General features: G+C 39.1%; 1 protein-coding gene across 5 annotated transcripts in view; it reads right to left on the bottom strand.

Moving 5' to 3' along the window:
• Positions 1-25949, bottom strand: part of grin2bb (glutamate receptor, ionotropic, N-methyl D-aspartate 2B, genome duplicate b) — a 71248-nt gene that overhangs the window by 37814 nt on the left and 7485 nt on the right. For all 5 annotated transcript variants that reach the window (XM_077604335.1, XM_077604334.1, XM_077604336.1 and 2 more), the window contains exon 3: positions 12770-13453. In XM_077604335.1, coding sequence (XP_077460461.1) covers positions 12770-13453 — 684 coding nt within the window. The remainder of the gene's footprint in view (positions 1-12769; positions 13454-25949) is intronic.

Here is a 25949-nt window from a genome sequence, read left to right as displayed (position 1 = left end):
TCATCGCTTTCACCAACTATGATTGGCTAGTGATAGAGTGGACTAGCCAGAGCTACCAAACTGTATCAAAGATGCAACGGGAACAAACTGAACCTGGCTTATAGAAGCAGACTTCACATTAAATTCTAACTGTATTTATTGGGGCAGGTGAGGGGGTTGTCATACAGATACAGGGGGAGGTGTACATATATACAGTATATAGTATATATACTGTTTATATGTACATGTAGTGGTATTCTGGCATGGCAGGCCTCAGAGCCTTCTCTGCAGGCCAAAACATTTCACTAATCTGAAATTAAATTTTACATGAAATTTTATTCATTCATCTCCATCTCTTGTCTAGTAGTGTTTGTCTTGGCTGCCCAGCTTCTGTTCATATGTAAATTCATTTTTATCTAATCAGATTTCAGTACATGTACTTGTAATCTGCCCGTGGAATCTAGATTGCTATTGCCATGCACAGATTTTAGTAATTGACATTTCCTTTTTCACCAATTGGATTTAAGAGACGGCACTCAGGGCATAGACAAGCGCTCTTGAGTGGCACCATCATTTTCTCATTCTCTGATTCATCGGGAACACCAACGCGGGTGACAGTAGAACATAATTGAAATTTCATTTTCAAGGCCGACATTCAAGAAAAATGTACATTGGTAGGACATTTTGAGTTGCCTTATGTGAATGCAATTTTTCAACTCAGTAAAGGATTTCTCTTATTTTCAGGACTATGACACACTCTTTGTTCATAGTTTGGCTGGGCATGCGACTGGAAAGTTATATTTATGTTTATGTCTTTCCCACTCTGACAGTCAACAGCCTTGTATGGTTTTTTTTAGGGTAGAGTTATCCAAAACACTGTTTGTTAGTAACATTAACAAGTGCATAAGTAGATTAAGATATGCAATTTTGATTTAAGATTCAAATGAAGTAATGATGGATAAAACATTTAAGTGTAAGATTAAAGTTCTCCTCAGGCTCATGTGGGTTTTCTCTGGGTCCTCCGGTTTCCTCCCACATCCCCAAAACATACACGGTTGAACACTCTAAATTGCCCCTACTTTGCTAAATATCGTTGTAAATGTGGAAAAAAAAAGTGGTTGGGGGTATTCAAAATATTTTCACACCACATTTTAACCAATGGTTGTCGCTAAACCTAACCGTGCTGCTTTTCAAACAGCACCCCATAATTCAAGAGCTCCTAAAACTAAACTCATCCAGCATGAAATATAAGTAGAACTGTGGACAACAAAATAACAACAAAAGCCATCCTTGATAAATAAAAAAACGTCCCTACACACAAAAAAATAAGCACAAACAACCATTCCATGACTTATCAATATAAATACATTCCAGGTGCTACACCCTCACTGATAGATTTTCCTACGACAATAAAAATCCTTAAACATTTTTGTGAAAACATTCTATTTTTCTGGTTGAAACAGTAAAGAATATAAGCCGTGTGAGCTGGCGCCTGTCGAGGAGCAGGGCTTACTTTGATGCCAAGCAGGAGGATGGGAGGGTGGATTAGAGAGAAGAGCGAGCGCAGAGACAAAGATGCGGCATGAAGATTGAGAAGAGGAAAATGAGAGAATAGTAGAGAAATCATGGAAACAGAATTGGAAAATGAAATAAAACGAACTGGAAAAAGCAGTGAGTGTTGACTGTACAGTTGTAGAGTCAGTCACAAAACCTTGCGTGTCAGACCTTATCATGCTGTTATCAACATCTTTACATTTGTAGAATATTTCTAATTTGAGTGAGTAGGGATTTTTGTAGTACAGTGATAACTCTTCTTAGGAAATTAATTGGTTCTGGATGTTTTTTTTCATAAGCAGAGGTATATTTGACGTTGAATTTGCATAATTCGTTCCACAATCTTAAATACTACCTACTGTAAACCCTTTAAAAATGATAAAAGTATACTCATTTTGTATGAAATGTATGCAAAAAAGAGCAAATAATAAAAAGTATTTATTAAGCAACTACCTGATAGTGTAGTGCACATGTGTCAAAGTTGCGGCCCGGGGGCCAAATCTGGCCCGCCGCATCATTTTGTGTGGCCCGGGAAAGTAAATCATGAGTGCCAACTTTCTGTTTTAGGATCAAATTAAAATGAACAGTATAGATGTATATTACATTTCCTGATTTTCCCCCTTTTAAATCAATAATTGTAATTTTTTAATCATTTTTTTCTGTGTTTTTAGTTCTAAAATAATTTTGTAAAATCTAAAAATATATTTAAAAAAAAGCTAAAATAAACATTGTTTTAGATCTATAAAAAACTGAATATTCAGTTGTAGTGATTCACTCACCTAACTTCGGTGTGGGCGTAGATGGGATTTTTCCCCCCAACAGTTTTTGTTGTGACATCACAAACCCAATTAATGATCATTCTTAACTTTCTAGCGTTGCACAAAGCTGTTACATGTTGACCGAACGGCGTGGCATAACCTTTTGCACGGAGCTTTCCTAGCAGACAGCTGAGAAAGGAACACTAATTAGAATCTAATTTCATCATTAGGACTTTTAGATCTGACTCACAAATAAAGGCGGTTATCATTCTAAAGTCACGTGTTGCTGAATTTAATGCCACCATTAATGATTTAAAAAATATATAAAATAGCATATAGTATGGATATCAATTGCCATAACAGTAATTCACAGTTTCCAATATTTGACCATTCCCTTGCTGTGTGTGAGAAGCAGGAATGAGGTCAGGACTTATAGGAGGAAATAGAAAGTGAAGTGGGTGTCACTGTCACCCTATATATAATGACTAGTTAACGCCATGTGTCAGTCACGCTCAGCAGCTGTCACAAACACATTTCACTTGCTGCACGCCATCATTATCACAAATATATGCTGAAACTTCCATTCACACAAATACTGTATAGTACTGTAGGTGAAACAGCAACTTTAACTTAAAGTGTAATTGTATAGTACAGCTATAAACAACGCAAAAACACACAAAGTTTTTATTATTAAGGGCGGACACAATCCAAGTTTTGTAAACTAAAAGTGTGTTACCACACATCCATGGCTGTTATTTTTATACGACAGTCATGATGGTGATACACTCCTTCCAAAGATTAATTTGATTATGAAACTCATGGCAATGCATCTGCCAAAAGGCAGTAATGTACTTTACACTTGTGGGTTAATGCATGGTTTTGTGTATGCTTTGTCATTTTTATTTTATGCGGATGCATTGTGCCACCTGATGGTACAGTGGTTATTCTGCCTGATTTTGGTGCGGGCAGTCTGGGTTCGATTCCCACCTAGTACCAGTGTGAGTGGTTGTCTGTTTCAGTGTGCCCTGCGATTGGCTAGCAACCAATTCTCGGTCTCCCCTGCTGCCCATAGTTGGCTGGGATAGGCTCCAGCACCCCCCGTGAGCCTTGAGGGGATAAGTGGTATGGAAAATGAATAAGTGCAGATGCGTGCTTTACCATTTGTTTTATATAGCGTTTATTTTTGCATCATGCAGACATAATGCCACGTATCTTCTCTTTCTTTCCTCATACAAGGCCCAATAGGTTGGAGTCTAGGTGGAAATGAAGAGTAATTAATTGTCCATACTCATAACTACCACCTCCTTCTTCAATGCATTTAGAACTAACTTGACCTTTCTGCCAGTTTGGGATTAAATACCCCAAGCCGGTTTTCTTCCCATTTAACGGCTCACTGAGCCTGATGCAAAAGCATGAAAATGAGCACATTATAAAACGTATTTTTTTAAATCCCCCGCTAGCATGTCTTATCTTTACATCTTTCATCTGACACTTTCTTTTCATCCTCCATATTCCCAAAAGACTGTAAAGCATCATGAAATGATGTTCGTGACCAGTCTCGACTAGCTTCAGAGTTAACTTTCAACCCCAGATGACATAGACTCTTGTGGCAATACCTCTAAAACGTTAAGGGCTATGACAAAAACAAACAGAACTAAATTGCATAACTCACGCTGCGACATCAGAAACACTATTCTTACTTTACTGCCTTTGAGTTTTCATGTACTTTTAGCAAACCATAGTATAATGCACATTTACCAGAGCATTCTGCTGTCTGTGATCTAACAATGTTTTGGCTAGCATCAGTTTACCCAAATTTATTTACCATGTCCTTTTCCAAATAACATTTAACCATTGTTTTTTTTGTCGTTTGTTTTTTGATCTGAAGGTTGTCCTCGGTTTTGGACAAAAATTGTAACAAATTTGCAAGCTAGTTGGAACAAGTGGCCTATCTGCTACAATATTACAGCAGCAAGAAATATTTTATGTTAGGATGGTTGTTTATCCTAGGGACTTTGTGATGTGTGTGCGCAAGCATCTGACAAATTAATAAGATCTTGTCTCCCATTTCCCTTGCATAAAATATAAGAAAATATTTGAAGTCCTATTGCCATCATTAGATTTGTTGTGGCAGCATGACGGAAGGAATAGGGATTATCATATCTACTACAGAGGTCTAAAGTTCTGAGTTTGAATTATGTTTCACCACCTCCTGCTGTGTGGCCTTTGCATTTTCCTCCCAGTGTTTGTGTTGGTTTTATCCAGGTACACTGGCTTTCTTCCAATTTTGAAAAGGGTGCATCAAACTTGAATTCAAGAATCTACATTGTTAAAATGTGAGGGATGGAGAGATACAGCATTGCTTTAACTTATGAGGTTATAAAGATGCAAATCATTTCTTAGCCGATAGGCCTATCTTGTATTACGATAAGAGCAACATTTTCGATACAGTTAAGCTTCAGACGCACAGTGGCGGCAAATTTCAAAGCATTCAACCACCATCGATGCCCCTTAAGCACAGCACTACATAAAGCATTCCAGGTGGAAAGATGGGATCAGATGGCATAACACTTCCACTGTCAGTACGTTTATTATAAACCACTGGAATTACGTCACACTTAAAAATAACCTCTTTAGTTCAATATGTTATAACCTGGGATTACATAATAAGCACAGATACGTGTATATATAGTTCAGTGATAGTACTTTATGTGCTTTGACTTCAAAGACGAGGAGCTGGCTTCTCCAGCCAACAGCACAGAGTGCCGTACTATTCAGTGAGAGATCATTTTGACGTTTAACATGTTATTAATTTACATGCTGAATGGAAAAGCATTTCTTACTGCTACGAGTTTAGCATTTATTCACATTGGTTTTCTTGCTGTGGAAGGAAAATACAATTTGGTGGCAATGATGGCCTATTTAGTTCTCCTTCAATAGACTATAAAGAACACGAACAAGAAAAAAAAAAATTAATAACAGTCATGTTTTATGCTGTAATTTTCTTCTTGCAGGTTTTGTAAAGAGAAACTGTTTTTGCACAGTGTAATAATGTTGAATGCAAATTCTCATCATGTAATCAATAAGAATTTGAAGGTGTTTCAGGGGTTGCTGGTGAAAGGTGGGGCTCAATCGGCACTAAATTCGGAGGCAGGGCAGCTGAGATGCCTTTCGTTACCAACAAAGGGTGCCAAATTAAAGAATAGTAGCAAAAATTGTCTTTATCTGTTCAATATCAAGGGAACAACTTAAAAAGCAGCTGAGACGGGTCGTTTATGTTGCATGAGAGCCTAATGGTTGTTAAAAGAGTCAGATGTGCATGTTCAAAAAAAGTGTGATCTTTGCAGTGTACAAACGAGACATTGTCTAGGCCCGAAAGAAACTAACAGACTGGATAAAATCTTTCTCTCGGGCAATCTACAAATAGTAACCTTGGCAATGGACGTAATGAACACCCCTGTCCTAGATGAAAAAAAACTGTCTATCTTCCTGAGATTCTATATAAAGGCATACAATAAAAAAAACAAAGGTTGTAAAGAGAAGCTCTTACATGGGCTTGATTTTGAAATATAATTTATTGTAAATGTTCTGAAATGAAATTGTTTAAATGTCAAGAAAGGTCAGTGTGGTGCTTTTTTCCCCGTCTAAACCAGATTGTCCTCTTTGCGGAGTTATTTAGAAGCATTTTAGCTCAGACAACGACAAGGAGCCACAAGCTTGATTCGCAGACCTCATAAATCAGTCGGCCACAAAAGGTCCTCACTCTGATTAGAAATGATATTTATTGTGCGCGACAAGGGTCAATAATCGATATATGCTGGTTTTGTCTCCAACTAATTGGGAATTAAAAACCATCAAGCTGACAACTGTCATTTTACGGTCTAAAAAGCTCAACATCATTCCCACATGCTGCCGAGTTAATAAGATTTGCTGGGTAATTAGGATTCATACGCTGCAATGTTAAAGGCTACGAGACGTTAAGGGGTGGGATGGTACGTGCTGTAACCGAGTGCAACGTCGCCACGGTGCCTGTGATCTCCAAAATTAGTCAAACAGACCATGCTCAGCATACCCGCTGATGAAGTGGACTCATGATTGGGTGAGAAGGGCAAGGCAGGGGGGGCTCACATTATTTTTATGTGCAAGAAGTCAGAGGTAGATATGTTTTCAAGTCATGAATCCTGATGGTGCATAGTCTGCATGAAGAATTTAACTATTTCAGAAATGAGATGTGGACCAAGAAAAGAACAACTATGTCATCAATGTATAACTGATAAACTTCTTCAATGATACTAAAGGCAATAGACATTCATTTTGTTTTCATCGGAAGGGTTTGGCAATGGTTTATCACTGTCAATGGCAGATAATGAGTTCATTTATGAAATAAGAAAGAAAAGCTGTTGCAATAGTAGGATCGTTGTTGATATGTTTCTTATTAAGTGGTTGTGTGCTTAATTTACTGGGTGCTCAATGTAAAAACTTTATTTTAATGCCGCTCTGGTCTGTCTATCATCATTAAATATTGATGCGTGGGCCTCAGCTGTGGCATGAATCCTATGTCGAGGTTCTACTGTATTTGTAATGGATTAAGAAATTCAAATGAAGGTCACTTAGTATTTTGTAGATTGCTATCGCATTTTAGAGGCTCCACTGTGTTTTATTTTTAACGTGGTGCAGCACTTATCCAGAAGAACTGAGAGAGTGGTTTTAAAATGGTTCGTTGAAATGAAACATGACACATGACAAGAAAAAAAATAGACGCTATGATGATGTTGATGCACACTTGACATATTTTCCTTCGCAGTGTACTGGCAGTGAATCACCTGAGGCTTTAGTTGATGAAATATGTCAAAATTAATGTCAGTATGCTTTTTTTTTTCCACGCTTGACATGTTCAAACTATTTAAAAAAGTTTATTACAGGTGTTTTAGCACATGTATAAAACAAATAATGTGATTGCCTGGTGCCCATAGTTGGCTGGGATATTCTCCAGCACCCCACGTGATGCTTGTGAGGATAAGCGGCACAGAAAACCAATGAATAATACAATAATATGACCTGGGGGAAAAGTTTAGCTTTGTTTAGTCTCAGCACATCTTTGCTGGACTCAAGGTAAACTAAAACAAAAGTCGACAAAACCCGAAATGGACACCAGGACCTCCAGAAATGGTCCATCACAGAACCACCTGGAAGGGGCATGACAAGACCACCTGAAATGATCAGGCGGGTTGTTTTATTTGTACACCACACCCTACAGCATCTGAATAAATAATAGTAAAAAATGTTTTATTAGAGCGGAAGAGGAAAGACACTGAACCTAAACTTGTCCCATATTTTGTGTTTTTCAACTCGGAATTGCAACCTGTGTGTTAGTCTTTCTTTCGTTATAGACTTATCACATTGACTATTGAACACACTAAGATAAATTATAACACGGTACGAATAATCTCGTTTTCCCGGGGCAACATTTGGGCTGCTCATTGACATCCACGGCAGCTCAAATGTCCAAAATTGTTCATTCCATTAAAACAAATGCTAGGGTGCTACATTTCCTCATCAATTCTCCTTTTCTTGATGCATGGACTATCTTGGTTACAGTGACAGTGCACACACAGAGCAGACAGACCCATCTAGTTGACATGTAAGATGGATGATAGACCTCTCCTGGATCACACATGCCTTCTGCTGACAATGATGATTCATTTTCTTGTCTGGATGCTACACAAAACTGTTGATCTTCTTTTAGTGCAGAGTGCCCATTGGTTTTTCTTCCCTTATTGGAACTGCTGGTGTTACTTGAGTCAGTGGTGCCCAATTCAAGAGGAAAGATCCATCATACCGCATAGCTTGTGTACTTAACTTAAGCCGACTAAAGCAATTTATACTATATTTTTGGACTATAAGTCGCACTAGCCAAAAATGCTCATTGAAAGGGAAATAGTAAACGTGCGTGTGTGTGTGTGTGTGTGTGTGTGTGTGTGTGTGTGTGTGTGTGCATAAGTTACAGAGTATAAATCACATTTTGAGGGAAATTTTGTTTGATCAAATCCAAAACAAAGAACATATAATTTTTTAAAGTAAATTGAATTAGAATAAAGGCAAGAACAAACCAACATTTTTTTTCCAAAAAAAGTTATTAATTTTTTTGGGTTAATCCCTCTCAGTTGTTTTTCTAAGTTACTGGCAAATCTCCAGGTTTATCGTGGCGACCCTGAGAGGATAGGCCAAAAGTCCACCTGCCACCAATGTTAAAATGATTTACACAAGCGTAGAGAGCCCTTTTGCGGTTCAGTGTAAAAATAACGTAAATTTATATGATAATGTGTGAATAATTTCACACAAGTCGCACCCCCGGGCCAAACTGTTTAAAAACTGCGACTTATAGTCCGGAAAATACAGTAAATCTATCGGGTTATTTTCATTCTGGCTAAATAGCGGTAGGCACATTTGTCTTTTCATACCAAATTTCTTCATCTATCATGAAATAAAAGATAACTCACACAGTTTGCAATTTGTCCTATGAATATATAATATTCCAGAGATATTAAAAAAGCATGATATATAGAGAATCCCAGTCGATGACCTTGTTCTGACCAATGTAAGTCCAGTTACAGGAAACGATCAGTGCTGTCCTACTGCCGGTCTAGGATGTAATTTTCTACAAAAGTGGTGGTGCGGCACAAATCAAAACCATAGAATGCAGGCGTGATCCTCTTGGACGGTCTTATCATGCCCCATCCAGGCAGTCTTTTGATGGCCGTATCAGGTTCCCCCGCTTCACTGTTTGGAACGGGTGGGACTCTTCTAACGTAGGCTTACTGGAGCCAACTTCCGTTTGCTAAAGCAACGTTGTCACACTCCTGGCATTCTTCGCTAAGATACGTAACGCTATGCTCTGTCCTGCATAGGCCCAAGGACACAGTCTCCTATTTTGTACTTCTAAGGCCCTATTATTAATGCTTCGCCAGAATTATGGACGATATTTATTCCGCCAGTATTCTACTGAACCAACGACCTGTAAATATGGGATTCTTTACAAAAATCTGCCCGTTTCTCTCTCTGTCCTGCTTTATTCAGCATAGGAAGAATGTGTTACTACATACATTGAGTACACACTGAGTTAAGTTAGGAAACGGCCTCGAAATTGGTAAAAAAAAAATATATATCAGATACAAATACTATTCTGAAACACCAGGGAAACAATTTGGTCCACTTTCATTGAAAGAAGATTGAGATATTTTGTAGAAGCAAAATCGGTAAAAATATGTGGTATGGATTTGTAGGGAAAAGTGAAAATCCTGGCACGAATGGCATCATTGCTTTTCAGAGGCAAACACCAGTTATTCTATCTAATTCACAAGCGCCTAAGCTGTATAGAATATTTGTGTGTGCGTGTGCGATTGTTCTGCAGTCGAGAGAGGGAGACTCAGTACACAGCTGGGTTTAGGTGCATCAGTAACAATGATTCAGAGCCAATTGTTTTCATGTACTGTGCATAATAGGTATTCAAGTAACACACCTGCAGTAGAAAAACATCTAGTCCTGTGGACAAAATAAATAAATAGAGAAAAACACCACACATGTCCTTTTTCTACCGTAACTGTGCATTGTTTCACTGGATTGTTTCACTACATAACAGGAACCAGAACAAAACTATTTCTATACCGCTTGCTTTGCCACATTGGGACAGTATAGAAAATATATGTTTGTCCGAAGGAAGGAGCTGAAATTCACTGTCACGGTCATGTTTTAAAATTGAGCTAGATATCCGCATTAGCTGTCTGGTGTACAGGGGGATACACACATATATATAGATCACATTTTTTCTTTTTTTAAATAAGCACCCCCAAACCGACAATTATATGTGACAAAAAAAACAATTTTGAATGGCACTTTGTCTTAGCCTTATCCTTCGCTTGGACAAATTTCCCCACAGTCCTGATGCTGATTCACCCCATCTTTCCTATCGACCTCCTGACAGACACTTTTTCACCCCTTGAGAGATTAGTGTTTAACATGCAGCCACTGTAAACCCTGCTTGCATAATTAAATGTTATGGCAGGCATTGTGAGATAGAGGAGCCAAACGATGCCAACCAAATGAAATCTGCCGAAAGAAACTTTGAGAAAAGAGGTCTTTTTAGGAGAACATTTTTCAGGATGTTGCTTCTTCCCACTACACCTCGTGTGCATCGTAAACCGCGGCGATTATCTCTCCAAACACAGGCATAAGGCTATTATCATTCAACTGCAGCGTTGAACGCTCACACAAAACAGAGGCTCGGAACATAGCTTATTTCCCAACAATAGATCTGGAAGACCTCATTAGTCTCCAGAGTTGGAGTCGAGAGGGGTCCGGGGCCGAGGCTGTCGCATTGTTCTGCCAATAGTGATGCGGGGTAGCCTGCGAATTAATAGCTAAATGGAAATGTGCAAATTGTTTGTTGCCGATTGGCCCTACCTGCATCTATCCGTGGTGTACTCGCTCGTTATAAATCGGCCACTGGAGAGGAAAGTAAAGCTCGCCGCAGTATTGTTAACGAGGCCTCAACATCTCCAAAGAGAATGTCAACTGCTGTTATAGAAAACGCTTTTTAATCAAAGCACATGCGTGCATCTGTCAATGCTTTTAAAAGGAAATCATTGCTGAGATATTGGTGCATACCAGATTTAATGGACTATGAATGACACTGGAATCTGTTGCATCTGCCAAAAACTGCACAATGAAGAGTTTAAAAAAACGATAAATACGCCAATTAGGTCAATAAATTGCATTTTGTAGGGGATAATGTTTTACCAGAGACCAAGAACAAAGCTTGATAAATTAGAGTAGGAATCATAAAAATGGAAACTAAGAGACTAAATTGGAGTCTGTTAATATTACATATTAACATTAAGTCACCAATTACAGCCTTAAGAATGCTATATAACTTAATGATAATATAGAAATAATGGATGATAGATAAATACATGAAAAAATATTTCTGGAAAACAATCTGCCATCTGTCTTCACTTATCTGATTTTTTCGTACAAGAACCATAACTATTGCACCAAAGGGAAAAAAACTGAAACCGCGACCTTAGAGGTCCAGCCTATTTTGTCACTCGTCACACTGCCATGTCACAAAAAATTCAAATTCCAAACACTTAATGATTAAGTAAAACTACTTAGAGGAGCCACTCATTTAATTACCAACATTTCTATTCATGTTTCCCCACTAAGCATCATTCGGTTTCAGAAGCAGGGAGTTTTCTATTATGTAAAGGTCCGATTTGTGAAAAATCACATTAGCACCCAATGACCATAACAAAAAAATGTTGCCAGAGAGCTCTATTCTGTCGTAAATGTGGAGATGTGTTTGTTGAATTTTGGAAGTGTTACAAAACTGTAAAAACAAACAAATAAGCACTGCGAAATTCAAACCTTAGAAAAAGGACTCTAATCTATCTTTGATAAATCCTCTCTCTATTTTATTTATTTATTTATTTTATCCAAAGAGTTGTCTTTCAACCCCGTGCTTGGGTCCCAAGTGCAGTTTCCCACATTTGCAAGCTTGTCGCAACAAATAACTCAGAGCTGTCAGAGGGCATGCAAGTCACCTAGTAATATACCAGTACCATATTGTGACTTAAATAGTATTGTTATTGTCCTGCTACCCTCTTTGACAGAGTATTTAAAAACAGTTGCAAATAGATTTTCTTGCTAGCTTGTATCTCCATCTTTGCACCCTTTCCAAGTACGTTTATTGCAAAACAAAGCTCGCCTTGTATGTTTTTATGTAGCGACATAGTATAGCAGTCCATAACAGCATCCTTTTTTCCCACTATTGGGTTTTGATAAGATTTGATGTATTCATTTATCTGATCAAAGTACACCCCCACCACCACTAAATTACCCCCCGGCAATAACGCTACTTTTTTTTCTTGTTTTGTCTTTTTTCGCCTACCAGTACTGCTTTTGTCGGTTCCTAGAAATTAATAAAATGTTATATCTTCTTTTTCCTGTAAATGCTTTTCTTCAGTTAGTTGAAAGATTTTTTTAAAGCGGTTTCCATGCCAACCATGTTCACCACATCCATCCAGTAATCTGTTGGTGTTAGCGTGTGTGTGCATGAAGACATTCTAGCTTTGCTGCCTTTGCGAATTTGGTGACTTCAGAAGCACATTTTTGTAGTTATATTTTGGGAATTGGAATTGTACGACCTTAGAGACATTAAAAACAAAAAACTTTTGGTTTCTGTGTGAAATTAATCACATCTCAGAAGTACATTCAAATGAAATACAAGTGATTTCCAGCAACCTTACTCATGCCCTGAACATTTGTATAATGGTTACCATCATGATTTACCCAATGTCAGCTGTGCTACCTATATATATATAAATATATCACAACTAATCATTTTTAAACAGAATGGACCATTAAAGACATGCTGTTTGTTGGTATTTGTGGATGAAAGCAAAATCATTGAGCTGTCTTACCTTTGCCGCCATGACCATGGAAGAACCTCCGCGAATACCCAGAATGGGAATGTGAGTCTGCGCCGAGATGAAGTCCAGAATCTGAGCGATGGCCTCCTGGTCTGTGTCGTCGCCAAAAACGACACCTTGCAGAGAGTTCCTTGACATCTGCGTACAAATCCGATTGATGATGCTTTTCGGGTCGGTTTCATTCATGGTGACCACCTCCACTTTTGGGGGGTAGGGAATGTGCAAAAAGTCCTCTTTCTCAAGTCCCGCCCCCAAGGCTACTTCACTCGAGTTCCCTACTAAGATGACTGCGATGCTGAGGGAGCTGACGAGTTTGGGGTTGATTGGAGGAAGAGCTTGTGGCCCTGGAGAGTACTGAGGAGGGATGACCACGCCGCGTTGGGTGCCACCTCCCCTCGGTCCACCCTGTCCTCCTTGGGGGCCTCCTGGTCCTGAACCTGGACTTCCACCTCTGCCCCGAGCCCCACAGGTGGTCTGTAGGAGCAGCAAGAAGATGAGGAAGAGCAGGAGCAGCTGTGGCCGAGCAATCCGATGACCCAATGTCCGTTTTAGGGGTGAAGCAGGAGGACGATGGAGGTCGGACGAGGACAAGGAGAGAAAGTGAATGTTCTGAAGATAGGAGGGAGGTTGGGGGTGGCGGCTGACAAGCATTGTGGAGGAGTGTAAATGCCGTCCCTAAATGAGGACAAATTAAAAAAAAACATTGAAGTTATTAGGACTAAAGGACTATATAATGTTCCAGACGCATACTAAATTAGAAACAATGTAGTAGTTGGTAAAGAAGAAATCCACTATTACAACATTTTGGTGAGTGTTTGGATTCTAACGAGCACAACTTTTTAATGCTGGCCTCGTTTTGCGGCGTGTAGAACAATTGAATACTTTTTTGCTTCCGTCCATGTTAAATGGTAATTTTGCAGTTTATTCAGAGCAGCGTTGCGAGTGAGTGCGTGTTGGAGGCAAGCAAGCAGTGCAGAAAAGAAACAACGGTATGGTGTTTTAAAATCAAGAAAACTGAGTGTTGTCAAATTGTTTTTATCTCTTTGTCCACATGATTAAATGGGCTGAAACAACTTGAATGATCAGATGTGTGGGCCATACTTAAATATCAGAGTTACTTTGAAATAAACTGTGTATACCAAGGCCTAGCCTCACACCTAAGATCTTCAAAAGAGTCTGCTCGCAATTCAGGATTTACTCACGGTGTTTCGCTCTGTTTTTTTGTGACCGTCACTGCCATGACGGTGTCCGACTCAGGCCCGAACTGGCCCTAGGGAGCGTATACTGGAGTGCAAATTTTCTTTAGCGTATAATGTGGGTGTGGGCGTGTGGGTTTGTCTGCATCTGCTGGAGCAATGGAGATGTCGCCTAATTAAATCTCTAACCCCTGGCCTGAAAAACTCTCCCAGTTTGGCCCTTGCCCAGATTCCATCCATGCTTGGAGCACAATATCATGTGTTCACGGAAACTGAAGTCAAATGTACTTAAAATGTTAAATGCAATTTACATAATTGAAGATCACTCAAGCTACAGTGTGAACATTTTTCAACAGTTTTCTATCATTATAAAGTATCATTGTGTATAGGACTAACAGGTTGGAACTGAGTATAGAATGCAATAAAGAAAGGTGGGTGGTGCAACCTTCTTTTTTGACTGACTCCACCCATTTGAAATGTTTACCATCCTCTCCCAGAAGCCTTCAAATGTGTTTCCTCCTCTCACTTGTTTTCTTCCTCCAATCCTGTCTGAATTCAAGTGCAGACCTATTATTTTCTATTATTACTATTATTTACAACTCCTCCTTCAAGAGCAGCAGAGTGGCGCATAAAGGAGGCGAGAACGAGGGGATGAGGGGGAATTCCGGAAACAAAAGACACGAGTAGAAAGGGAGGTTGACAAGCAAAAAAAAAAAACTTTTAGTCATTGCTTCTTGGGAACAATGCTGTAGTATTGTTTTTTTCTTCTCCATGGGTGTTTGCATGCACAACATACAATGCATTGGCCTAGATAAACATTATATAAGATAAATCTAATTAATTCGCACTTTTGGGTCATGTTAATCGCACTTGAACGACACCAAATGTTAATACTGTAGACAAAATGACCCAAAATATGGTGTCTATGGTGTGTGGACACCAGGTTTAAGTTTTTCAAATGACCAAAAATAGTCAATTGCTCTGTATTTAAAAGGAGGTTCGAATAGCTAACAGTCATGATTTCAAGAAATAGTCTTATACACTGCAAAAAGAAAAAGACCTGACCCAACCATTACATTTTTAAAAGCCTATACATTTTTAATAATAATAATCGGACATAGGCCCTGTCGTCATCATCAATAACAAAAGCTTAATTGTCATCACACCCAGAAACTGCGTATGACGAAATTGGTACAATTTTGAGCAGTTGCTCAAAGTGGAGGTGAGAATAAATTCCATGTTGGTGTTGAAACACATACCAACCACCATTTCACACACACACACACACACACACACACGTTTTGAGCAATGTTCTATAATATTGCTTTAAGTACTACATGAATACAAAATGCCTGTGAATGTGTACAATTTAGTACCAAGTCAAATTAAGTGTGATTTTTTTTTTCTTTTTAGACCTGTGCTTAATGGGGCGTCGTTTTTATTCTGTTGTTGCGCTCCAAATTAGGCGTGTAGGAGCCGTTTAGAAAAGGCATAAATATAGGACTGCACGCACAACACCTTTGTTAATCTTTTATTCATGAAGTAGTGTAAAAAGAAATAGAAACAAAGTTGTGAGTAAAACCAGAAAGTGTCATGAAGCATGCAAAGTGTGAACTAGCATGTGTTGAGAGCAAAGAGCAGGAGGAAAGAGTATACAAGACATCTGATTACCAGAGGTTAGTCAGTCTTAATTGCAGGTGTACGTTCTAATTGTAAAGTAGCCGAAATTTTCCATGAGGACACAAGCCAAACGAGGGTGAGAAAAGGAAGAGGAGGAAGCGAGTGGGAGGAAGGCAGCAGCGAGCAGAGGAGAGAATAAATAGAGACTTCCACAAAAGAGACGGAGGTGGAAGAAGAAACGGCAAGAAACCCAAAAGATGTATAGGGTGAGCACTGCGGAGGGGGGACGCAAAGCACAAGATTCTGGAAAAGAGGGTATGAATGCCAAAAAGAACAAGAGGTTAAAGGAGGAGGCTAGGATTACCAACGTCAGAAAATCCAATGTATATGTGATCAGCATGTGGGAAAAGATGGTAAATACACCAAAGGGCAATGAAATACAGAGGCTAAAGGCCAAGAATACCTATTCAGGGGAAAGGGGGGGCGAAAAATGAAGGCTAAAAGTATGTCAAGAACACAGAGCGACAGAAACCCATTCGAATATGTGGTCATGTGTAACAGTCGTGCTCTGTTACCATAGTACCAATTAAAATGTGCTCGCATAACACAACTTGGGAGGCGTAACGCCTCCCACGAGATGTCGTTGTACCGACACAAATAAAAAGTTGATCATTAACTTTTTGACTGCCATTGATGATGATAGACGTCCAATCATGTGCATATCTGTCAACATAAGACTACATAAATCTGTATGACTGGCTACAAAAATCCTTATATGAACTTCAGTATCTTTATGTGAATCAGCACCAAGAAGAAAGAACATTTAAATACACTATTAGTGTGACACACAAAATACACTTTTACATCAATAAGGTAATCAGGATATAATAGAATGTGCATAATAATGTTTGAAAAGAACTATTATACCTGATTAGCATTGTACTCTGAAACGGCCTTCCTTGCCAAGTTCAAATGTTCTTCATCTGGCTTAAAAAGGCAAAAAAAAAGCCGCGGGTGCGATCAAGGCAGGGTGCAACACAGACATTCAACAAATGCTCATTCGATGTCAGTCCTCCCAGTTCATGTGAATTGGCAATTCATGAGAAATTAATTTCAATTCACAGCAGAAGGATGAAAAGAGACACACGAATGGGTATCTATTATCGTCAATGGCACTAAAAGTGACGCTGGACTGAATCTAACTAACTATACTCTGTGCACGAGTTCAGGCAAGTGGGAAATTCTGGTTGTGTCATTTTATCCATAATTTCCAAATGCAAACTGTATCAACATAAATGCTTATTGGATCTACTGCATGTCAGATGATAGGGCTTTCAATTTAAGATCAAGTTGGACATGTTCATTGCCTCATATTTTTGTTTATTTGACATTCACATGCCAGTTTAAATGCATCAATTCAAATGTTACTCACCATTTAATAAATATTTGAGTCTAATTTCAATAAATATACTCATTCAAAAGTAGCATCTTGGAACACTTATTACCAATAAAAAGCATTATGCCTGATTTTAGCTTAGCTCTTAAACACTCATTTAGCACCAAGTTCTTGTAGGCCAGTCAACATCCACATTTGGATGGTGTTGGCATTCCACCTTACACGTGCGACCTATCATTATAATTGATTAGAATGTCTATAAGGCACAAGCTCTAGCAGAATGAAAGAGATTAGGACAGAAGGCGTCTGAAAATTTCAAATGCACGTAGGCGCTCGTAATCGGCCTCGATGGTATCCCTCAAGATTTGAGTTGGTGGGCTGCGCTTAGCGCAGCGCGTGAAAAGCATTGCAGATAACACAATCTGACAAGCATATCTATTAAGGGGGCCCATTAACATTAAGAGGGTGGTCAGCAGAAGGTAAAGGCGGCTCGTGTGTCATCTCTGTTTACGGAGAACACGCCACCTGATTTCTACTTAACAACACATTATTCCAAGGATCATACAAAGCACTTTGAGTAATGACACACCTCAGATAGATTCTTAATGGGAATAAAACCCCTGAAATTAAAGTGTAATTGTCCTGGAGGAGAATAGAAAGAGCACAGAGCATTTAGCATCACTTATCACGTCAACATGTCCTTAATCATTTTCAAAAAGACTCAACAGTACCGTGTAACATTCTCAAGAGGTTAAAGGCTAGCTGTTGAGCATGTCTAGTACCGTTTCAGTAATAAGATATAGTTGTTTTTCGTATTTTCCAAAATGTCACCATGTTAAAATTAAGTAAAAGCCGAAGAATGCATGCATTAGGACAGAAATATTAACTTGCTGATTGGTTGTTTCTTTTGAGCACACGTTTGCCCAGCAGCTGAAATGTGTACCGTATATATATATAGTACCATAGTTGCCTGGGATAGGCTCCACCACTCTATTGACCCTTGGAAAGTACGGAAAAGGAAAGAAGGAACATTTCCAGAGCAAAATAAACATGGGAGCAAAGCCCTAAGTAAATAATAATAAAAATCAGTTAAGAAAAAGAAATCATAATTTGAACATGAAAGATTTTTTTTACTTTGGAACATAAACATATAGACGACTACGTCATCGAACCAAAGCTATTTAAAAAAAAGCTCATGCCAGGATTTTAGAATGACACTAGGAGGCAAGTGTCTATCAAACCCACACAACACCGCAGAGTTCCGTCAGGTAATCAGACATCATGCAGCTGTAATAACTCCCTGCAGGGTGATTTGAGGGCAACATTTTTTTCTATTTGCCGACTCTGTAATTAATAAATACCCAAAGTCAAAGTGACGGGATATTTGCCAAAAAAACCTTGTCCGAAGATGGCCACGTTATCAATAGACCATGACAACGAAATTACAGTGTGGAGAGACTGATTGTCACAATTACTAATGGATACCTTTTAATCAAGTTGTCAACTGAAAATATTGTCTAAGAAAATAACTGGGGAATGCAGTGAATGAAATATTCTAGTACCTCCTCAGGGGTGTCAAACCGGTCCTCAAAGGGCCGCAGTGGGTGCAGGTTTTCATTCCAACTCAACAAGAGGATACCTTTTGCAAGTGTAATCAGTTAATTAAAGTCAGGTGCTACTTATTTTAGAAGACACCTGATTGGTTAAAATGTCGGCACTGGATCGGTTGGAACAAAGACCAGGACCCACTGCGGCCCTCGTTGGAATCGGTTTGAGACCGGACGTTTGGTCGACCGGACGTTTGGTCGACCGGACGTTTGGTCGACCGGACGTTTGGTCGACCGGACGTTTGGTCGACCGGACGTTTGGTCGACCGGACGTTTGGTCGACCGGACGTTTGGTCGACCGGACGTTTGGTCGACCGGACGTTCGGGGACCAAACGTCTTTCGACGAAACGTCCGGTCACGGTATGGACATAGTAGTCACCCCCACAGCATTTTGCAGACAAGTGATAATAAGCCTCCTAGCCCCGCCTTCACTGACAAAGTTTCTGGATGTATGATTAAGTGCACTTTTGCCTGGTCAAGAATCCCCTCTTGGCTAATGAGACAGATTGCATATGTCCACTGTCGAACGGAGGTTGTCTCGGTTCTTTAAATAAGACTATGTTCTGTTCAACCCTGGCAAATAAACTAGATGAGGCAATGCGAGTGCACACATACATTAAAATTGTAGGAGTGTGATGATAAAACATACACTCGTACAGAATAACCACAAAGACAGGGTTGAGGACCCATCTATCCCCAGGGGTCTTCATTACCTCATTGAAGCCATTTATTCCACCAAGCTTACAGTCTAACTACTGCTCTGGAATTAATTTAGCAGACGAGTGACATGTCCCTTTGCGGCAGAAAAGAGTCTCTAACCCCTTGGAGGGTCTTGGCCATCATTGTTTTAAAGAGAAACAAAATGCTTCTGCAATGTGTTTATTATGTCACAGGAGACCATGTTGGATTCTAAGGAGTGTGGCACAATTGTAACATTATGAAGTCGGTGGACTTATCAAAAAACAAGTCACATCATTTTTAAATAAAAACAATTTTACATCTTCCGCATATCTAAGTGACATGCGCATTCTTCACTGTAGAAAAAAGCTTTTGTTCCATTCAAATATACACAATGTGCGCACCCATTAAATTTAGATTCAAATGTAATAAGGTAATAAGTTTTAAATACCGAGGCACAAAACATCTGCAATCTTCAGTAACCAATGAGGACTCGCTTCATATAAAGCCCACCCCCCCCCGGATGTTTGCGTTTTATATCGTAAAGAGAAAAATTGGGAGCACAAGAGGAAACAAGAGAGATTCATCTGTTTCACAAGCAAAATGACAGTTGGTGCAAGCAAGAAAGTTTGGCATTGACAGTAAAACCCTGGGCAGTGAGAACATAAAAAGAACAAAGAAAAAGAATTGTAAGTGTTGAGTTTTACTAGTCAGATGACTTTATTGGCTTGAGTTTCATTAATTTGCCTGCAACTTGCAAAGTTTAGTTTGATGCCAGAAGTTTGAATCTTTTGTGCAATACGTCACATATTACTCGCAGAATGAGTAACATTACTTTGTAATGTGTAACAGCAAACACTGGGAATTTTTTGAGTAAATGTTTCATTTAAATAGAAATAAGGAATATCTAAGCATTTTAGAATCACATATTGTGGTAAAATTTGGCCAATCAAATTAGCATCTCCTTGGACAACCTAACCCAAATGCAGCCCAGGGAAACAACATTAATTTTAGCTTCTTAAAATTAACCTGAACGTGTAAAAAGAGCAAAAAAGAAGAACTCATACAAAGATTGCAATTCCTTCCCAGTACAATAGATTCTCAGAGACATTGCCCCTTCCCCTGACCAGTGGAAAGTCCAGTTACAGGAAAATATCAGTACCACTGTCCCTTAGCTGAGCTAAGATGTTATATAAAGTGGTACCTCTACATACGAGCAGCTCTACCTACGAGATGCTCGAGATACGAGGAAAATTTTGAGCAAATAATTTGCTCTACATACGAGAAAAATTTCGAGATGCGAGAAAGCCAGTGGCCATGACATGAGAGGCTGTTTATCATTGTAGCGCACTGTCTTTTTTGCCGCATCTCTTTCGTGTATAACAGATATCTACGAGCACTGAACGATTTCTTCACACGAGTTTCTCCTACACATGGACCAGAAAACGTACAACGCGCATGCACGGGCAAAAAGAGGGCTTTCTGGGTAATGAAGTATACTCGTGCACACAACACCTATAGCCAATGGTACCCTTTCTCAGAATAAAACTTCATTACCCACAATCAATACGTGGGTAGGCTGAGCTGTTGCATTTCCTGTTATTCCTTCCTTAGCTTGTTAGCTCCTGCGATCGCTCATTCAAGACTACTTCTCGCTGGCAAGTGGTTGTGCGTTATCTTATTGTGAGGACATTTGTGTGCATCATTTTTGGAATATTTTGAAGGGAATACAACAGCAAACAGCCCATCGATAGCGAACGTGAGGGTGGAGGCGTGGCAAACAGCTAACCCGGCCATAACGAAGATAAAATAAAATAAAATAAAAATTAGAATTCAGTTTTGGGTAAAGTTACATTAAACCTATTTTTGAGTGTGTCTGTATATATTAATCCAAGTTAATTTAAATTTGTTTATTCGGTTACGAGTGCGTTGCCGTGGATAAACTCAACTAATGACCCATAAAAATGTGATTCCTTCAATCCACACATCCGACACACCTCTATGGCATCAACCAACAGGATTTTCAGTTTTACACAAATCCTGCAATTTCTGGACAAAAGCCTCAGAGAGAAATATACAAATCAACTTAATATTCCAAGCTGTGTTTAACTCCAACCCATGCTGTCATTGTCTCACACGGAAAAAAATTGTGACAACAAATCATGTTTATGCCTTAATACTAGGTTGTTTTGCGCGACATGAAAAATACAGGATGTTCCTCGCACAATCAAAAGCTATCATGGTGTCTTGGGCTGATGTGTGATACATTTTTGGGTGCTCATTAAATTTTTGGGCAGAGCAGCTGGGGTCTGAATTATGTTTGGCTCAAGAGATGGACAGATTTTTATTCACGGGGACAGCAGATGTGTTGTAGGACATATCCTTTTCTTCGATACTTGTCATTAGTCAAGAACACCCAGAAACTGTTGTGTGACATTTGAATTTAATCAAAAACCTCAGCTTGGAAAGAATCGATGCTAATTTCTTTAGGGGCCGCCACTCGTGGCATCTATGTTTACACTTCTTGTGTATAAAAACTGGTATGAGAATAATCGATCCGTAAGAATTTTTAATATTGCATACGGTTCAGTTTGTACTTTATGAAACAAAATATAAAGACAGGTGGCCCAGTGAGCGAGTGGTTAGTGCATCACCCTCATAGTTCTGGGGTGGAGGGTTCGATCCCAGGTGGCTCATCACCATGTAGAGTTTACATGTTCTCCCCAGGCTTGCGTGGGTTTTCTCCGGGTACGCCGGTGTCCTCCCACATCCCTAAAACATGCCTGCTTGGCCGGTTGAACACTCTAAATTGCCCAAAGGTATGAGTATGAGTGTAAATATTTGTCTGTCTCTCTGTGCACTGCAATTATCTGGCCACCGATTCAGGGTGTTCCCCGCCTAGCGCCCGTAGTTAGCTGGGATAGGCTCCAGCACCCTCGTTGCCCTTGTGAGGATAAGCGGTTTAGATCGTTAGGGGAAAAAAATGTAATCAAACTATCAACCCAAATCTATTCACTTTGCACTGAATGAATTGCTATTGGATCTGAAGCATACCAGAAAATGAACTGAAGATTTATATTTCAAACAAAAAAATGCAACCAAGTAATTTCAAACAGTCTGATATTTGCAAAAAAAAAATCCCAATAAATAAATAAAGACCACCCACACGCCCTCTGACCCGTGCTGTGCGTATCTATCTACCCGTGACATTCACAGAACCAGGTGGTGGCACAGATACAGCCATCTATTTGCATAGTGATAAGAAATATCAACGCAGACCCAAAGAATTGTAGTTCAGAAGAACCTTGACTTTAAAGACCCGCTTGGTGTAAAAATGGGCACATTTGTGACTGTGTTAAGACACAAAAGAGCACAAAAAGGCTGTTGCTACTCAGTTAAACAGTTCACCCAAACGAGAAGATGAGGGTAAGGGGGATTCACTTGTGTAGCACACATTGCAGATCTGTGCTGTAAATCTAGGAGGGGGGGGGATAGAGCTGCACGCCAAGGAGCGAAGCAGCGTGGGTAGAGGTGGCATCGAAGCGTTGTGCCCCCTCCTTGCTATTCTTAGCTCTTCCTCCTCCTATCAAAGTCACACATGACGAGGTGGATGGAGAGTGAGGTGAAAAAACAAAACGGCAGATAATTTGCACTTGCTTGTCAGTTTTCTTGACATAATGGCTGTCTGAATTCACATTGATTGACACGCATGTTTGCTTTTATTGTAAACCCACAAGGAAATTTAAGTGTGTTGATTGTAAAACAAGCGGAAGGAGCAAAAGTATTATTCAAGTAACATTAAGGTTCAGAAGTATAATGGTAAATTTATCAATGTTATTTTTTGTCATAGATTAAGTTGCAGTGGGGCTTTAACCTATAAATTAGATTTGTTCTGTGACTAAGCTCTTTACGCCATTTATTCCTACCAAGTACTTTTTTTGCTTGAAATGAATTGAGATGGCATTCACACCCACCACCATCGGAAAAGAGTCAAGATTTTTGGCACGGGTTTGTAGCAAAAAAAGCACTATATTCTAAAGAAAAGAATTTTTAAAAATTAAACATTGCCTTAAAGTGTAATTCAAGTAGCATTCTTTACCATGGAAATCAAGTCAGAAAGCTTTATGAGGTTTTTTACATATCCATGGATCTTTTTTCTTTCACATTTTTACATCACTATACATGTACCCAGTCAGAGTAATACTCCACAGGGGTTACGAGGGAAACAAACATATTTTGCAATGTTGTCATGTAAATGATCACGACAAGAAGCTGTTGAGAATTATAATTCCCATTCAACTCATGCTAAAGTGAACCACTTTACTTCTAATTACACCCACAAATAACATTTACGTATTCTACTAGTAGGCCTTCCTTTTTTTCTTTTCAGAAATGTCAATGTTTTGTGCCATTATTGGCATTTGAAGCAGGTTGGGCTGTGTTTCATTTGAAGAAAAACAACACCAAAACATGCTGCAATCACCACAATTTGGAAATACACCCAAAAGATTATAAGTTTTGTTCAAATTGACCCCCAAAATGAAGTTAACACCACCAGAGCCGCTCGACGGTAAGACATGCATTCAAACCACCGGGGGACATAGAGAGACCTTTGAAGGTCCCTCCCCCCACAACCCTGCAAACCCGAGGTCATGCCCCTAAAACCAGTCAAACAGTGGCAGAATAGTTATTCCTGAGTCACTCTGTCACCCCTTTTGTGCAAGCCTCCCCCCATCTGCCCCTCTAGTCAGCTCAAAGTAAACAGCAAACACCAGGCTGCTCAGCACCTGTAATCCTTCTGCGACTCAATCAACATTTGTAAAGCTGCTCACACGTGTCCAAAAGTGACTCATCAGGGCATGCGCAGGCAACATCTTGTTGCCTCTTGCTCTCCTGTGGCGTGCACGCCACCTCAACTCTGTCACCGGGCCCAAAGTCCAAACACTCAAGTGGCAGGGCGTGCCCACTGCTCGGCATGCTGGCCTCTCAAGAGAGTCACTGCTTGACTCCTGTAATCCCTTCAATGCATAAGGCGAAAACATGCAACATCACGACTCGGAAATGTCACGCCCTCCTTGAGCGACACCTGTGCGCAAAGCTATTAGTATCAAGATCGCACATCTTTCAGCAGCGAGCTTCGCCTCCAAATCCTTCCTCCCATCAGCTGTCAGGCTCTTTAACAAAACAAATGGCTTAGTGTTAAGACCTACCGCATGCATGCATGTACATCTATGTGTATGTATGTATATATGTGCTTATGTGTATATATATAAATATATATATATATATAAAAATATATATATAAATATATATAAATATATATATATATATATATATATATATATATATATATAAATATATATATATATATATAAATATATAAATATATATATAAATATATAAATATATATATTTTTTTCAGTAACACACTTATGTATTTATATATGTATTCATGTATTTATTTATTAACTTACTTATTACCTATCTATTTATGCCTTTCCCATTTCTGCATCCTCACCCTCTTGCTACTGTGACAACGAAATTTCCTGAATACGGGATGAATAAAGTTATCCAATCCAATCCAAACAAAATTCACAATCCTCGTGTGTCTTGTGTCAATTCAGTCGACGGAATATGTCTGTGTATGATTTGTATGTGGCGCTTCAAAAGTGAATTCAACCTAGTAACAATGCAAAAAAAAAATGCCCGCAAATGGCAGATTTCTTAGACTTGTCATAATAGCGAAAATCACGTTTAAACCCAAAACGACAGCCATTTTGTGATGTCAGTTATACCGACGAAGATGCACCATGATAGAGAACATTAGAGGTGCATATGACAATGGATATTAATGATATCACAAAGAAGGGTGCATAATCAGAAACGCTTGCATTTGATTGGCTAAAATAGTACCAACGTTGATCACAATGTCTGCTTCATGTCAGGTGGCAACTTCCTGGAAATTCTGTCTTATATTTATTCCTTTTCTATTGCTATTATCAAAAAAATAACGACATTGTGCTTTATTTTTTCCAATATATTAAACAAGATTCTTTCCACTAAGATGCATATATTAAAGGTGTTGTTTTTTTCCTTTAAGAAGCATGTTTGAAAAATTAAAATCTACGGTTCTTCCTATTGTCTTGCCCATGTAAAACAAATGCAGAAATGAAGCGTCAGCCAAGACTGCCCTCACAGAGATATACAACTATTTTCTAGCATCAAATTAAACCCTTCATATTTCATTTTATCCCGTGTTCTATCGGTGCCCCAAAAACTGGTAGAGTAACATTTCGTCATCACACATCTACTCAAGTAAAATTATAGTAGTTTATCACGCGGTAAAACTACTCTAGTTGAGAAAAGTTACTAAGTAATCATAACAGAGTAAATGTAATGCCTTACTAGCCACCTGTGGCAATAAGAATAAAATGAAGAATAACAGGCTATATTGGCGTCTGTGGATGTAGCATGACCAATTATTTCGATAACCATAGCCTGAATATCATAATGTATTTTTTCACGAAACTATCAATCTCACTACAAATGCATTGAAGTCTTCATCTTCACTATCACTTCTGAAGGACTCTGCCTACTCCAGAAGTAGTGGGCATGCCTAGAGAAATCATCATAAGGTTCATAGTGTGTAGGGGGAGAAAAAAAAATCTTTAGG

Source organism: Stigmatopora argus, chromosome 7 (genome assembly GCF_051989625.1).
Source record: "Stigmatopora argus isolate UIUO_Sarg chromosome 7, RoL_Sarg_1.0, whole genome shotgun sequence".
NCBI classification, from domain to species: Eukaryota; Metazoa; Chordata; class Actinopteri; order Syngnathiformes; family Syngnathidae; genus Stigmatopora; species Stigmatopora argus.
This window is presented reverse-complemented; position numbering and strand designations above follow the sequence as displayed.